The 15,846-nt window shown below is 39.2% G+C and overlaps 1 protein-coding gene across 1 annotated transcript in view; it reads left to right on the forward strand.

The window, feature by feature from the left end:
• The first annotated feature begins 563 nt into the window (after positions 1-563).
• The window catches only part of zzef1 (zinc finger, ZZ-type with EF hand domain 1), a 49,423-nt gene continuing 34,140 nt past the window's right edge, over positions 564-15,846 (forward strand). The window contains exons 1-16 of the mRNA XM_088088102.1: positions 564-1,117; positions 6,298-6,442; positions 6,764-6,958; positions 7,528-7,711; positions 7,811-8,010; positions 8,981-9,191; positions 9,988-10,104; positions 11,214-11,392; positions 11,625-11,723; positions 12,535-12,626; positions 12,729-12,874; positions 12,965-13,070; positions 13,846-14,064; positions 14,905-14,996; positions 15,086-15,294; positions 15,406-15,539. Coding sequence (XP_087944228.1) covers positions 704-1,117; positions 6,298-6,442; positions 6,764-6,958; positions 7,528-7,711; positions 7,811-8,010; positions 8,981-9,191; positions 9,988-10,104; positions 11,214-11,392; positions 11,625-11,723; positions 12,535-12,626; positions 12,729-12,874; positions 12,965-13,070; positions 13,846-14,064; positions 14,905-14,996; positions 15,086-15,294; positions 15,406-15,539 — 2,742 coding nt within the window. The 5' untranslated portion in view covers positions 564-703. The remainder of the gene's footprint in view (positions 1,118-6,297; positions 6,443-6,763; positions 6,959-7,527; positions 7,712-7,810; positions 8,011-8,980; positions 9,192-9,987; positions 10,105-11,213; positions 11,393-11,624; positions 11,724-12,534; positions 12,627-12,728; positions 12,875-12,964; positions 13,071-13,845; positions 14,065-14,904; positions 14,997-15,085; positions 15,295-15,405; positions 15,540-15,846) is intronic.

Below are 15,846 nucleotides of genomic sequence, written 5' to 3' on the forward strand. Positions count from 1 at the left end.
ATAATGAAAATGACAAAAAATGATTTGATTATTAGATTTTTAGATATTATAAAAACATCCAGAAATGTCCCGAAATCTGCATTTAATATATTTATAATTCTCCCTCTAATAATTCTGTATATATATATATGTATAAAGAGAGAGAGAGAGATTAGCAAGAAATTAGTAAAAAAGAAACCCCCCACCTCAAAAAAAGTCCAAAATCACACAAACACAAAAAAGTAAGGTTAAAACCAACAAAAAAAAACCCAAAACAAAACAACAAAAAAAATCAGGAAAGCGTTAAAATATATTATTATCATTATTATCATCATCATCATCATAATTAATATTATTAATTATCCATTGCCATCTTATTTTTACTATCTTCTTTTCATTGTTCTTAGTAGTATTAGTTTTAGTTTTAGTATTTTTATCTTGAAAATTCTCTCCTTAACGACTGAATACGAATCGGAAGCGAACTTCAGCGTCGTTAAAAAAAAAACCCCGAGTACTTCCGGGAACATCACAGCGCGTGCGCACACTGGCGGCGCAGAGGACGTCCCGTGCACGTTGACGTACGGTGCGTAACGTCAATGCGGTAGTAGTGAACGGGGAGCTCGGTGTAGGTTAGACAGGTCTGTGTACAGACCGGGACTACCGTTAAAACTGAGTCCGGGGGGCCGCACACGGTGTCGGGGAGCCCTCGGTCGGTGAAACCAACATGGGGAACGCGGAGAGCGGCTGCGGCGGCGGCAGCGGCGACGAGGACGACATGGAGACGGAGAGTCCCGGCTTCGCGGAAGACAGTCCGGCCTCTGCGGCCACCGCCGGCGCTGTCGGAGGCGGCGGCGGCTCCGGTGCTGGGAGGAGCGGGAGGGGGGCGGCTAACCCGCCGGTGGCCACCGGAGGACCGCCGACCCCCGGGGTGCTGCTGGAGCAGGTGAAGCTCCGAGAGGCGGCGGCGCGCATCAGCGACTCCGGGGTCGCCATCCGGGAGTCGGTGCTGGCCGGGAACGAGGGGGTCCTGGTCCGGTGGCTGGAGGACCGGCTGAACCGGGGAGAGGAGTCCGTTAACGTGGAGCAGTTCTGTGAGATGTTGGAGAGCAGAGACGCTCCGAGAGACGAGTGTGAAGAGGTACACACACACACACACACACACACACACACACAGAATAAAAACACAGAAAATCACACTGAAAACACAGAAAAATATAAAGAAAACACACACAGAAAAATAGAAAACAAAAACACTCAATCAAACTGGGAAAACAAACCAGAATCACAGAAATACACACACACAGAAAACAGAAAAAATCACAGAAATACACACCAAACACACAAAAAGTCACAAGTCTTTCTAAAACATGGACAGTTGGTAATGAGCAAAATACCTGTAAATGAGGAATTTAAAAAAAAAGTAAAGGAAAAGAAAAAAAGGAGACAATAAAATTACCTTAAGATAGTCTGTACACACATATGTGTGTGTGTGTGTGTGTGTGTAACATGGATTATTTGAAATTGCCTTGATTTCTTTTTTAAAAAATGTGAAGAAGGCAACGAGTAATTTCCAAAAATAACCTGCGAAATAAAAGAATAAAGTAAAATAATAATAATAATGAAACAAAAAAGAGACAATCGTGTATAAAAATCTGTTACATGATTTGAAATTGTCTTGATTTCTAATTTCTGTGTAGAAAGCAATGAGAAAACAAGAAAACTACCTAAAAAAGGCAAAAAAGGAGAGATGATAAACTGACTTTAAGATAGTGTTAAACATATATTTTCTTAATATCTAATAATGTTCCCACAGCTAAGTCATTTCCTTGTCACCTTTTCCTTTTTTTTTCTTGCCGCGCAGCTCTTTGCTTTTTCTTCATGTTTTCAAAAGAAATCAAACCAATTTTCTCAGCTTCCTGAACTGATGTTGATCCATGTTTTAAAGGGTTAACTGTCTGTATTCTTGTTCTTATCTCACACATGAGGATTGACAAGTTTTTATATTTTTTATCAAACACAAAAGATGATACAGATTCAAAATGGAGGAAAAAATATACAAACAGAACAAAAACAAAAGAGCAAATACACAAAAGTACAATAAGACGTACAGATTAGGTCATTAAAGACAGCAGGGCCGTGCAGAGAGATGTTAGGGGGCAGGGCCTCATGCAACAAAAGGGCACCCCTCTCATAATTATTAAGAAAAAAAGTAGCATAAAGGGTAAAGTCAGGAAATTTGGGACACTTTTTGGCAAGAAAACCGCTTAAAACTGCTGACTGCCTTAACCTTTAGGGACTGTTTGGTGCATTTTACACGCTTCTTCATTCGTCATTTTTTGATAATTTCGGCTGTGTTAATGCATACTGCATACATTTTGGCTAGATTGTGTAATTTTTTGGTGTTTTTTTCCATCAAAAAACATAGTGGCATCACGATAAAAACCTGACATTCAAAGGGTTAAAATTCAAAAAATTAATGAATATTTGATACTTCTGATTAGGACCGATATTGGTTAAAGAAATAAGCTCAGTGAAAGTAGAAAATCATATAATGAATAATCATTTTTAGAGCTTGATTTTGAAAAGTACATTTTGTGTGTAGTGTTTATATTCATATATATGACATTTTTTGCAAAAAAAATAATATTGAACATGAATGTTTCCACTCTCGCCCCGAATATTTTACCAAACACGCCTGTTTTTCTATATACCAGTATTGTAGCACACATTTGAAGATCCAACGATAATTTCTGTTTCTGGTTTCAGGCTGTGATAAATGGTGAAGTTTTTGGTGATTTTTAAAGAAAACATGTTTCTGGAAGGCACACTTTTTTTTTTAAAGCAAACGCAGTTGCCAAAAATGTTTTTTTAAAAAAAAGCCTTTTTTTTAAAAAATAAAAATCAACAGAAATAAAAAAGCCCATTTTTTTCTCTCTAAAAATAGCTAAATAATTTTAAGGAAAAAATAAATCATTGAAATGTTTTCTTTGAAAATTGCTAAAAAAAATGCTGATAATATTTTTTCTATAAAAATAGCCATATATATATTAGGTATATTGTAAAATGATAAGATAGCAGTAATATTGTATTGAGATTTGTGTACCGTGATAATATTGTATTGCAGTGCCATCGCTGATTCCCGCCTCTGTTGACAGACCGATCCCAGTGAGGACGGCTGATATCCGTCTTTATGCCCCTTTATGATGGCTGATAAGTCGAAATGACAGCCTGTAGTGTGCTGATTGATTTCTTGAGGCCGGGCCGTGAGTCAGACCGTCGAGCTCTCCCGATGTCACCTTTTTATTGTCTCTGGGTTTTCAGCTTTGGCCTCCTGGAGTCCAACACGCAGCTTTATTGTCTGCTGGCTGACATTTGCTGTTGAACCAAAGGTTGCAGATGAATAGGTCGACTAATGGACGTGTACTTTAGTCGGCTTTCGGCTTTGTGTGGATAGATAGGAATGCCGCTGGGATGCTTTACATACTATACAGGCCAGATATACTCAGCAGGCTCTGATTAAGGGGCCACTAACAGCAGGAGGCCAGGGGCCAGTCTCAGCAGCCCCAGATAGTTTTAGGATTTAAGGACATATGTAGGATTTTAGGACATTTCAAGGATTTTAGGACATATGTAGGTTTTAAGGACATTTTAAGGATTTTAGGACATATGTAGGACTTTAGGACATTTAAAGGATTTAAGAACATATGTGGGATTTTAGGACATATGTAGGACTTTAGGACATTTAAAGGATTTAAGAACATATGTGGGATTTTAGGACATATGTAGGACTTTAGGACATTTCAAGGATTTTAGGACATATGTAGGTTTTAAGGACATTTTAAGGATTTTAGGACATATGTAGGACTTTAGGACATTTAAAGGATTTAAGAACATATGTGGGATTTTAGGACATATGTAGGACTTTAGGACATTTAAAGGATTTAAAAACATGTAGGATTTTAGGACATGTGTAGGATTTTAGGGCATTTCAAGGATTTTAGGACATATGTAGGTTTTAAGGACATTTTAAGGATTTTAGGACATATGTAGGACTTTAGGACATTTAAAGGATTTAAGAACATATGTAGGATTTTAGGACATATGTAGGATTTTAGGACGTAGGATTTTAAGACATATAAAGGATTTTAGAACATATGTAGGACTTTAGGACATTTCAAGGATTTAAGGACATATGTAGGATTTTAGGACATATGTAGGATTTTAGGACGTAGGATTTTAAGACATATAAAGGATTTTAGAACATTTCAAGGATTTAAGGACATATGTAGGATTTAAGGACATTTTAAGGATTTAAGGACATATGTAGGACTTCAGGACATTTCAAGGATTTAAGGACATATGTAGGATTTTAGGACATTTCAAGGATTTAACCCTCCTATTATCCTCAAATATTACTCACACATTTTACCTTTGGGGTTAATTTGACTCCAGGGATATTTGCCTCCAGAAAAGGATTTTACAGAACATTGTTGACTAAGTTTTTGTGTCAGGCACTTTGTTTATTTGTTGAATACCTTAATAACCCCTTGATAATGAAACATTGACCTGTCCTCTAGCGCCACCATCAGGCCAAACTTTTCAGTTAGAAATAATTTATCTTGAAAAGTTTTCATCTAAATCTTCATCAACATTAATGACCACAAGAGTATGAACCCTGTTGGTTTTGGTGATGATATGACCTTTCCTGCAGCGCCACCATCAGGTCAGACTTTCAGTTTTAGTTTTAGTGTATCTTGAAAATCTTTCATCCAAATCTTTTCTGATTTGGGGTGCACGTTCATGACTCTCACAGAATGAACCATGTTGATTGATGTTGGTAACCCCCCCTTTCACCTCATAAACATTTGTTTCAAGTCAGCTACATCCAAGTCTTTCCAGCTGTCCCCATACACACACTTCCCCTCTAAATTTGTCATCCCAAGAACAATATTTTCAATTGATGGTGTTATGAAGAGCTCAAATGATGACTTGATGTCTTCAACATGCTGACTGCATATCTGGTGGGGCCTGGAACCATTTTGATGATATTAGCATCACTAAGTCTACCCTGCTGTTGAAGTGGGGAAAAGGACCATATTATGTTCCCAGCAAGCGTGCAGGTTGCAGTGCTCACAGAGCACAGTGAGGAGGGCTGCCCTGCAAGCTTTTATATGTTTGCTCCTCCCTTATTTTGCATGAACTACCAATGTCCTTGCAATAATACCCCGCCCTCCACAGCGCGGGAAATATCAGTTCTGTTTGGCAGGTGTGAGTCATAGGTCACACACACACACACACACACACACACACATTCATACCCCCCATGTCATGTATCAACTCAAAAGTATCAGCTCTGCAGCTGCAGGTGTGGGGGTGTTAGGTCGCACATGGGTCACACACACACAGACAAGTTTTACTCAGCTAAAACAGCTTGGGGTCAAATTGACCCCAGAGGAACACCAATGCACGCAATATATGTTAAACACATTGAAAAAATATCATATTGATAATTTTATGCTTAATCAATTGTACCCATCAAATTAGGAAAAGTCATGAAATATGAAGCAAAAAAAAAAAGTCGACTATTATTTTTTGAATGATAAACATTGAATGGATAATAGGAGGGTTAAGGACATATGTAGGATTTTAGGACATTTCAAGGATTTTAGGACATTCAGCCTTTCTCTAACTGTGAATGTTGGCAGCTATAGGAGAAGTAGGCCGACTCAGAAGTTTTTAATTCCTGAGTAAAATGATTAACAGCACAAAAGTTTGACAGAAGCTGAAGTCAGAGTCCTGCAGTCAGGAATCGTTCTTTAATTGTAATCAAAGTAAAATGTTCAGTTAACGGTGATATTGATTTTAGGTTTGAGGCTCGGACCTTTGCTGGGAGTAAACTTTAGTACCTGGACCTCTGTGAGTTTTAGTAGAATAGGTCCTCCAGCTGGTGATGCTGCTCTACAGTATATTTGTCATGTTCAATGTCTGACAGAAAATAAATATTTAAACCTAAATGAACCTGATGATATCTTCATATCTCACTGAGGAGTCAAAGGCTTTAAGCTCGACAGAAATAGTGGTTTGATGTATATCGTGATATATATATATATATATATATATATATATATATATATATCGATATCGACTGATATGAAAAAAATATCGTGGTAAGACTTTATTCCGTATCGCCCAGCCCTAACTATGAATGATGACATTTGTTGGCCCAAAAGTCTTAAATCACCATGAAGGTTTGTGTTTCAGGGAAGAGTGTCGGCATATAAAGAGTCACAATGTGTCCTGTGTCTTTCTCCGTCTCAGGCCTTTGGACAGTTCGATGCGGAGGGGGACGGGGTGGTGGATGTGGAGAGCATGCTGATCGCTCTGAAGAACTCCAACGGAGCCAATCTGAAGGGAGAGCTGAGTCATGTGATCAGACAGCTGCAGGCGTGCTCCCTCACGCCAGGTACGACGAGTGATTTGTTTAACCCTCCTTTTATTTGAGCGTCTGTCGGCAGCCGACAGAGGAGCTCTGTGGAGACCAGGCCTGAGTCATAATAATAACTTTAGTCAACACTGAAATCACCGTTATTTACCACGATTACTCACTGACTGTTGCATTTATTGAACATAAAAAACTTCTATGACAGCAGGATAAATCTGTGAAAATGTTCTCAATCGCCATCTAATTTAAATAAGACACAAACTGTCATTAAGCACTTCATACAAAACCATTTCTCTTTATCCCCGAGTCTCTGTCCAATCTGTATCTTTCTCTTCCTCGCAGGTTTTGTGGACATCTTCTCCAAGACCAAAGACCGTTTAGGGGCTCACGCCTCTAAGATCCTTAAATTCTTACACAGGAATCGTATTCCCAGCAGTGCCATCCCCTTCCCCATTTTAGAGGGCTACAACAGTATTTGCACCATGAGGTCCAGCGTGGTCCAGGACTTCCTGGAGTTCCTCCTGCAGAAGGAGAAAGGTGAGCACTTTTCTAGTATTTTAGGATTTTTTTTTTACGATTTTAGGACATTTGTAAGATTTTCGATATGATAAATTAGTATTTTTATTAATATTAACATTTTAATATTTTATTCAGAAATCACCAGAAATTTGAGTTTTCTTTTAAAATTGTCAAAAAATAAAAATAAATCACCACATTTTTTTGTTCAAAAATGATAATAATTTCAAAAGAATTAAATAAAAAAACACCAAAATGTTTTCTTTGAAAATTGCTAAAAATGTTTTAAGAAAAAATAATTTTTCTTCAAAAATCTCCAATAATAATAACAACAAAAAATAAATAAAATCAGCAAAATGTGTTCATATAAAAACTCGCCTTGTAACCTCATCAGTGTCACCCAATCTCTGGGAGTTTTGTAGTTTTTCTGGAGGCCAAAACATGCAGAGCAAACTGAGCTGATGAGCTGAAGACAGCAGCAGTATTTCAGCCAGACTAAAAGTGTCTGTCATTGTCTTTGTTACGATGACAGAATAAATCAAAGTATGCAGAAGTTTGCGGTCGTCCTCATCTGCGTTTGTGTCTTTCAGACTTAGACATCCAGTACAGAGCGGAGCTGGACCGCGATCCCGAGGTGGACAAAGTGAAGGTGGTCACACAGTGCTACAGCACCATCGAAGCGTCGTCCAACGTTACCGACATTTACAAGATGACAAACGGGGAAACGGCGTCTTTCTGGCAGTCGGACGGCAGCGCGCGCTCACACTGGATCAGGTAAGAGCGTTGTGCCCGGAGGCTCTGCAGCTGGTTGGCATGTGTGCTCGATCCTTGAATCGTTTGAGGTGGAAACTGGTGTCTTTTTTTTGCTCCCAGGCTGAAAATGAAACCAGATGTGGTGCTGAGACGTCTGGCCATCGCCGTGGCTTCCAACGACCACAGCTACATGCCTCAGTTGGTGTCGGTCGCCGTCGGGAAGAACCGGCGTTCCCTGCAGGAGATCAGGGACATTCGCATCCCCAGTAACGTCACCGGCTACGTCGCCCTGCTGGAAAATGCCAACATCACACACCCCTGTGAGTCACCAGCTGTCACTGCGTCTGCTGCTCAGCGGGGAATTTATTTCAGGTTTCATACAACCATGAAAATCCAGGAAAAGTCAGGGAAGTTGCAAATAGCAGTGTCCAGTCCTGGAAAAAGTTTTGGAGAACTAAATATATTAGTAGTGATGGAGTTTTGTTTCATAAACCTGTATAATAGCACATGATTTGTTCAAGGACCATTGGAAATTTTAAAAATCCAACAATAATTTCTATTTTTACAGTTTCTGGCAGTGATAAATTGACATTTTTGGTGAAAACATGGTTTCCAAAAAAAAAAAAAAAAATTGTCAAATAAAAAAAAAAAACAGAATATTTTGAATAAATTAATAAAAAGGCAAATAATTTTCTTTAAAAAATGCCATATTAAAAAAATTTTTTAAGAAATTGCCAAAATTATTTAAGATCACCGGATATTTTTCTTAAAAAATCAGCAGTAAAAAAAAGAAAGAAAAATACAAAAGACAGCCATTTAAAGTTAAACACTCCTCCCCATGGCCAAAATAAAAAAGTGACTCATAAATGCAACAATGCCTCTGGTAAAGTGGGTGTGGCAGTTTGCAAACCCAAAAGCAAAACAGAGAGGAAGAAGAAGAAGCAGCGCGGTTAAAGCAGTAATTACTATGACATCATCACATTTTATTGCTTTTGTTGTTTTTGGTCCTGCAGGTGAAGCCGAGGCCAGAGCCATTGTGTCTTTAATGATAATGACCTTTGTGCCTAAATGACAAAAACAGAAATTCCTCAGCTGCCTTTTTATGGATTTAACTTCTTGAGTTTATTAGTACGAGTGATTTGTTTCACGTGTGTCTCCTTTAATCAAAATCTTCTTGATGTCGCTCTCGGAGGATGAATATGATATAATATTAATTATAATCTGTGCGTTTCTGTGCATGATGTATTCCCTCAGTCTGCTAACCGAATTATCCGTCCACCAAACCTGCAGACATCCAGATCAACATCAAGCGGTGCCTGAGCGACGGCTGTGACACGCGGATTCACGGCCTGAAGACGCTGGGTTATCAGATCACCAAAAGTAAAGAGGTGTCCGTTTCGGACGCTTCGGCCATCTGGTACCTGTCTCTCCTCACCTCCCTGGTCACAGCGTCCATGGAGACCAACCCTGCGCTGGCTCAGACCGTCCTGCAGAGCACACAGTGAGACGCTCATGGCTTTGTATAAAGACATGAAAAACCTGGAAAAGTTAAACTAAATATTCCTTGAAAGTTTTAGAAAAAGTACTGAAATTTTGTTTGACAAACCTGTATAATAACATGATGTGTTCAAGGGCTGTCGGATATTTTAAAAATCTATGATAATTTGGGTTTTTATAGTTTCTAGGTTGTGACAAATTGTGCAATTTTTGGAAAGAATGTTCTCTTTAAAAATCACCTAATTTTTGATTTTTTTTAGATATTTTAATGGGCTTTTTGCCTTTATGGGACAGGACAGATATAGCGTGAAAGAGGGAGAGAGAGAGGGGATGAAATGCAGCAAAGGGCAGAGGCCGGACTCGAACCCACGGCTGCTGCATCGGAGACACGACCCCTGTACATGGGGCGCGCACTCTACCACCTGAGCCATTGGGCGCCCCTAATCACCAAACTTTTAAAGAAAAAAATTGTCAAGACTTTTTATAGAAAAAAAAAATTGAAAATCACCTAAAATATTTAGAGAAAAAAATATCATTTTTCTTGCTGAAAATTTTTCTTTAAAAATCACCATCATTTTTTTTAAGGAAAAAGAATTTGCCAAAACATTTTAAAGAAAAAAAAACACATTTTTTTCTTTGAAAATCACCTCAAATAAAAAAAAAATTAAATCACAAAAAAATTGAGAAAGAAATACCAAAATGTTTTCTTTTAAATCACCCAAATTTTTTTAGGAAGAGAGCAAGCAAGCGTGTTTGTTTTGGCTCTGAGGTTTTTTATTTTCTGTTTTTTTTCCTCCCAGAAAAGCCTTACGCCACATGCCTCCGCTGTCACTCACGCCGTCGTCCACCGACTTCCCCAAGTTCTTCTCTCTGAACATCCTGGAGGAGGTGGACGGGTTTCTCCTCAGGATCGCAGAGTAAGCACACACACACACACACACACACACACACACACACACACACACACCCATCGCTGTGCTCATCACAATGAAAAATCAAAGTATTGATTCTTGCCGATGATGCGCTGTTTCCATCCCACGTGGTGTGAACCTTCAGCGGCGCTCGCAGCCTTTATCAGCGCGAGTGAAATGATGTCATCAGTAAATGATCAGCAGTGTGTCTGCGGGCGGTTTAATCTCACACACAGTCAACACTGACACACACACATCCAACCACAGGTGGATTTTACCAGCAGAGACTTAAAACTTTTAGTTTGTCCACTTTCAGACAAAGAAATGATCCGTTTTTTGATAGATTACGAGACGACGGGCCCCTGAGCGCAGACATTAGAGTCTCTGTAATTATTTTGTGTCTTTTTTAGTTTTTTTGCATCTTTAGTTGTTGTTTTGAGTCGTTTTATCTCTCTTTGTGGTTGTTTATTGTCCTCTTGCATGTTTTTATTTTTTTTAGTCTTTTTATAGTCGTTCAGCATCACTTTGTAGTTGTTTTAAGTCTTCTTATAGACATTTTAAATGTCTCTGTAGTTGTTTTAAGTCTTCTTATAGACATTTTAAATGTCTCTGTAGTTGTTTTAAGTCTTCTTATAGACATTTTAAATGTCTCTGTAGTTGTTTTAAGTCTTCTTATAGACATTTTAAATGTCTCTGTAGTTGTTTTAAGTCTTCTTATAGACATTTTAAATGTCTCTGTAGTTGTTTTGAGTTCTTTTATGATAGTTTCTCTTCGTGGTTGTTTTGATTCATTTTTGTTGTTTTGAGTCCTCCGGGTTGGTTTTGTGTCTCTTTGTAGCTGTTTGTGTCTTTTTGTTACTCTGCTGCCTCTCTGAGTGGTCTTTTGTGTCTCCTTGTAGACATTTTCAAAATCCAAAAGTTGTCCTCAGATGAAGCTCATGAGATAAGATTTGAAAAACTGTAAACCTAACCTTTACGATGTGAGGGATCTTTTGTTAGACGATGCATGAGAATATACTTACTTGTCCAAAACGTCTCTCTAACTTTCTGAAATAGAGACTTCAACAATCATGTGACTAAAACTAACCTGTGTTTGTGTCTTTGTCGCCGTGTAGCTGCTGCGTGAGTCCTGACGCAGAGCTGACCCTCCTGGCCTTCGCTCTGGCCAGAGGCAGCGTGGCCAAAGTGCTCCAGGCTCTGTCCTGCATCAGCGATCGTCTGGAGGCCGAGTACAAGGCCTCCTCCCTCATCGTGTCCATGGCCGCCGTCAGGCTGCGACTACTAAATCGCAACGGTAACGTGACCACTTTACTCTCACTGACATGAGGCCGTCTGAAACCGTAGACGCGGAGGGAAAGTGCCGAGCGCACGGGGAGGAGATCCATTAGTGGTGCTGTTAGAGAGCTGATCATTATGCTGCAGTCGGAGGCGGAGGAGGCGGCGCTCTGCCTCCCACTGCAGGAGCGAAGCTGCATGGAAAGTGATCGCGTGATGAACTGGTGTCTTAATGCTTTGTGTGATTACAGGGAAGCCTCTCCAGTTACACCTGCAGGCCTGTGATGTGAAGAGTAAAGAAGAGAAGTCCGGACCGGAGAACATGCTCACAGAGTCCTCCACCGGAGACGGTACGACCACGTCCTTATTCACAGACGAAACAACATCAAGTTCATACCGAGGCGGGGATGGGGACTGATGTGATTTTATTCAGGGTTTGTACAGTCATGAAAAACCTGGAATAGTCATGGAATTTGCAAATAGCAATTTACAGGCCCAGAAAAGTTTTGAAAAACTAAATATACCCTGACAATTTACCTAAACAATAACGCATGATCTGTTCAAAGACCAATGAAAAATTTTGTTTTTACAGTTTTTTTTTTCATTTTTAAAGAAAACACACCCTTCACACCTGCAGTTCATCAAATAAAAAATGTCTCCTAAAGTCATCTAAAATTCTTTAAGAAAAATAAAATTGCCAAAATATTTTATTCAAAAATAAAAACGGTCAGTAATGATGATGGTACAATTTTAAAAAATTAAAGGAAAGATTTTATAAAAATCAACAGAAATTCTATAAAAAAAAAAGTAGCCCAATTTTTTTCTTTAAAAATCGCAAAAAAAAAAATTAAGGAAACATGAATCATCAAAACATTTTCTTTGAAAATGGCCAAAAATAATTTTTTTCTCTGAAAAAAAAAAGACTTTTTTTGGAAGGCATGTTTTCTTTAAATATCTGCCTTTGTCTAAGAAAAAAAGGGCCTCCCCATCACCCTCTCCCCCCTCATAAATAACGAAGAGTTAATGAAGACGAAAAATAAACATAGGTTCTGACACTAATCCAACAGATCAGACATTTTGCGACGGGTACTCAGTTCCCATCCCTCACTTCTTAAACTAAAAATAAACGTGTATTCACTGAATGATTTTGTCGCTCTGCAGGTTTTCTCACTGAAAGCGGCAGGAAGAGAGCCAGCATCATCCTGTCGACTGAGGACCAGAGTAACTTCCAGGTCACTCAGATGAAGATCAAAGTGAGGATTTCACATTTTTCAGTGATAATGTTGATCAAACCAAACACAGACGGAGACGGTTCCTGTGACTGATGACACTTCCTCTCTGGTTTTTGAAATCAGGTGCGAAAAGGAGCCATCGGAGCAAAGTGCGGTTTGGTTTTCGCGTACAAGGACGACGACCCTTTTGATGCAGAGAAACATTTCAAGAGGTTCAAAAAGTTTGACGCCTGGGACTACAAAGACTACAAAGAGTTTGTGCAGGACAAGTAAGCTTCCCTAAGTGCATGCTGCTCGACGTTTTGCAAACAGAAAAGTGAGTTTGTTTCATGTGACTGATGCTGTCACCTGACCCGCAGCGTGAAGACGCCGTCGCAGTCAGAGGACGAGCCGATTGGCTGGTTCGAGCTGGAGGACGACTGGAACGACGTGGAGATCAAACTGCAGCAGTGTCGCGTCGCAAAGGTGCATTCTTCCTCTAACAGGCTTCGTACGGTCATGAAAAACCTGGAAAAGTCATGGAATTTGCAAACTGCAGTGGTTCAGGCCTGAAAAGCAAAATGTGGAAAACTAAATATATCCTGAAAGTTTGGGAATTTTGTTTCTCAAACCTGTATAATAACACATGATGTGCTCAAGGAGCGTTTAACATTTGAAAATCCAATGATAATTTCTGTTTTTACAGTTTCTGGCTTTGATAAATGGTGACATTTTTGATGATTTAAAAATGGCCTGTTGGTCATATCATCTTCAAAAATCACCCAAAAAGTTTTTGAAAGAAAAAAAGTTGCCACTCTTTTTCTTTACAACCCACCAAAAATGTTTAAAAGAAAAAAAGAGGAAAAAAAGTATTTATTTTTCAAGAAAATATGTGTGTTTGGAAGGCATATTTTCTTTAAAAGTCACTGAAAAAAATTACTAAATTACTAAAAAGTAAAAAAAAAAGACCCTTTTGTGTATATAAAGCTGTATGCCCCCCTATAAATAACGAACAGTCCCTAAATTATATCTAAACTTTCAGCTCTAATCCTGTGCTGAAATAAATAGCATTAAAAAATGATTACGTAGTAATAAAAAATAACTGATAAGGAGTATCGATGGTCTTTTAAAATTTGCCTGGAAAAGTCCTGGAAATGTCTTGTTAAAATGCGTATGAACCATGTAAAAAAAAAAGCTTATTTTTCTGTCATTGTCAAATAACCGCGCCGCTCGTGTGTCCTCCGTCTCCGTGTGTTCCCAGTTCCTGATGGTGAAGTTCCTGTGCACCAGGCAGGACTCTGCGGAGCGCCTCGGCGTGCAGTCCCTCAGCTTCAGCGGGTACCTGTGTCCCGGCGCCGAGAGGCTCGGAGACCTGGACGACCTCAGTCCGGAGGGAGAGAGCTTCGACGGCGACGCCGTCACCGGCCTCTGTCTGCTCAACAAGACGCTGTTCTTCATCCAGCAGCTCACACGAGACATGGTAACTGTTGTAATCGATGGGTTAATCTGCCCGGACATCGCCATGACGAGACGCTGCAACTTCTCCTTTTACTGCACTGCTCTGCTCTGTACTATTGCATTTCCTTCTAAAATTTTCCACCTTTTTCTTTAAGTATAAATAATTAATGAATATCTAAATACGTATAAATTTAAAACTAAAGAGGGCTGAGGTTAGGACCTCCCACCTCGTTAACATCCAGACACAGAAATACAGAAATAAATCAATGTAACTGTATAACAATATAAAACATTTATTTATTATATATGTATTAATTTATTTTTCTTCTTATTCATTCATACATTTATTTTTTTCCAGTATTTATTCATTTTTCTGCTGATTTTTTTGTTTGTTTTTACTTAGATATCCAATCATTTTAGTTTTTAATTCAACACTTATTTATTATTTATTAATTTTTTAAAAATTAATTTAAATGTTTATTTATTTTAACATTTGCTTATTATCTATTTATGTATTCTTCTTGTAATTTAGTTATCCATTTATTTTTTTCAGTATTCACTTTAACATTCATTTATTTATTTATTTAATCTTTTTTTATTCATTTATACATTTATTCATTTCATTATTTATATCAACATTCATTTATTTTACTATTTATTCCAGCATTTATTTATTAATTATTAATTTATTCATTCTTGTTTTTGTTCATTTATACAGTTATTTATTTCAGAATATATTCCTATTTTATAAATTTTTTTATTTCTTGATACTCAGAGGGAAAACATGCTACTGGTCTTTTTTTTGTTTTATTTTTTTGCCTTTATTGTTAAGGACTGTGTCTCTGCCTCTCCATCTGTGCAGGACGCCTCTCACTTCAAGCAGAAGTATCTCCTGGACTTCAGCGGTCTCGGCCTGGACCTCTTCTGGGGCTTCTACAGTAAACTCAGGGAGATGTGAGTCTGCGACTGTTAGTTTGTCACCGTCAGGCCTGTTGATGCGTCATGAGGACATGTCTCAGCTGTAATCCATGTCTTTGTCTCAGTGAGGGAGAGGAGGTGCTGAAGAGCAGAGTCCTGCTGCTCCAGCTCATGCAGAACTGTTTCCCCATGCTGCCCAACCCGCTGGAGCCTCGGGGCCCGGGGGAGAGCCGGGGACCGGAGGACGGGGCCGGTCCGTCCACGTCCAGCGCCGCAGAGTCTCAGAGTGACTCTGTGAGGGCCGTCGGTGAACTCTACACTCACCTGTGCCACAGTAAGACCTGCCGTCAGCCTCCAGTCACCCTGCAGCCGGCGCTGACGTGGATCTGCTTAGATGATTGCATTTCTCTGTGAAAGCGGGAATTTTCTCATGTTTGTGTTTCAGTCGTGGACGGTCCGGAGGGCGAGACTTTAGTGGAAAAAGCTTTGCACAAGGAGACGGTGAAGGCCATTCTCAACGGAGCGGCTGTCTTCTTCCCCGATAAACACGTCAGACGGGACAAACTCTTCCACATGATGGTGAGTCCATGCAGACGTCAGAAGACGCGCCGAACGTGCACGCGTTCAGGTGCACAACGAAAAATAACTTGACTGCAGGGCGTAAACGAGATCTGCACACGGTGGGCTCCAAAACAATAGTTTATTTCTCTTTTTCTGTTTGTGAGGCAACGTTTCGAGCTCCGTGATCAGTCGAGTGTGAAAGAAAAAGCACAAACCGAAATGTCTTAATGTGTTTTGATTCGAAACCTTCTGTGATTGATGGGAATTAATGACCGCCATCACTGGGAACAATGAATCAGATTTTGGCAATAGTTATTGCATGTTT

This window comes from Plectropomus leopardus, chromosome 15 (assembly GCF_026936395.1).
Source record: "Plectropomus leopardus strain MGB_pleo_1.0 chromosome 15, ASM2693639v1, whole genome shotgun sequence".
Lineage (NCBI taxonomy): Eukaryota > Metazoa > Chordata > Actinopteri > Perciformes > Serranidae > Plectropomus > Plectropomus leopardus.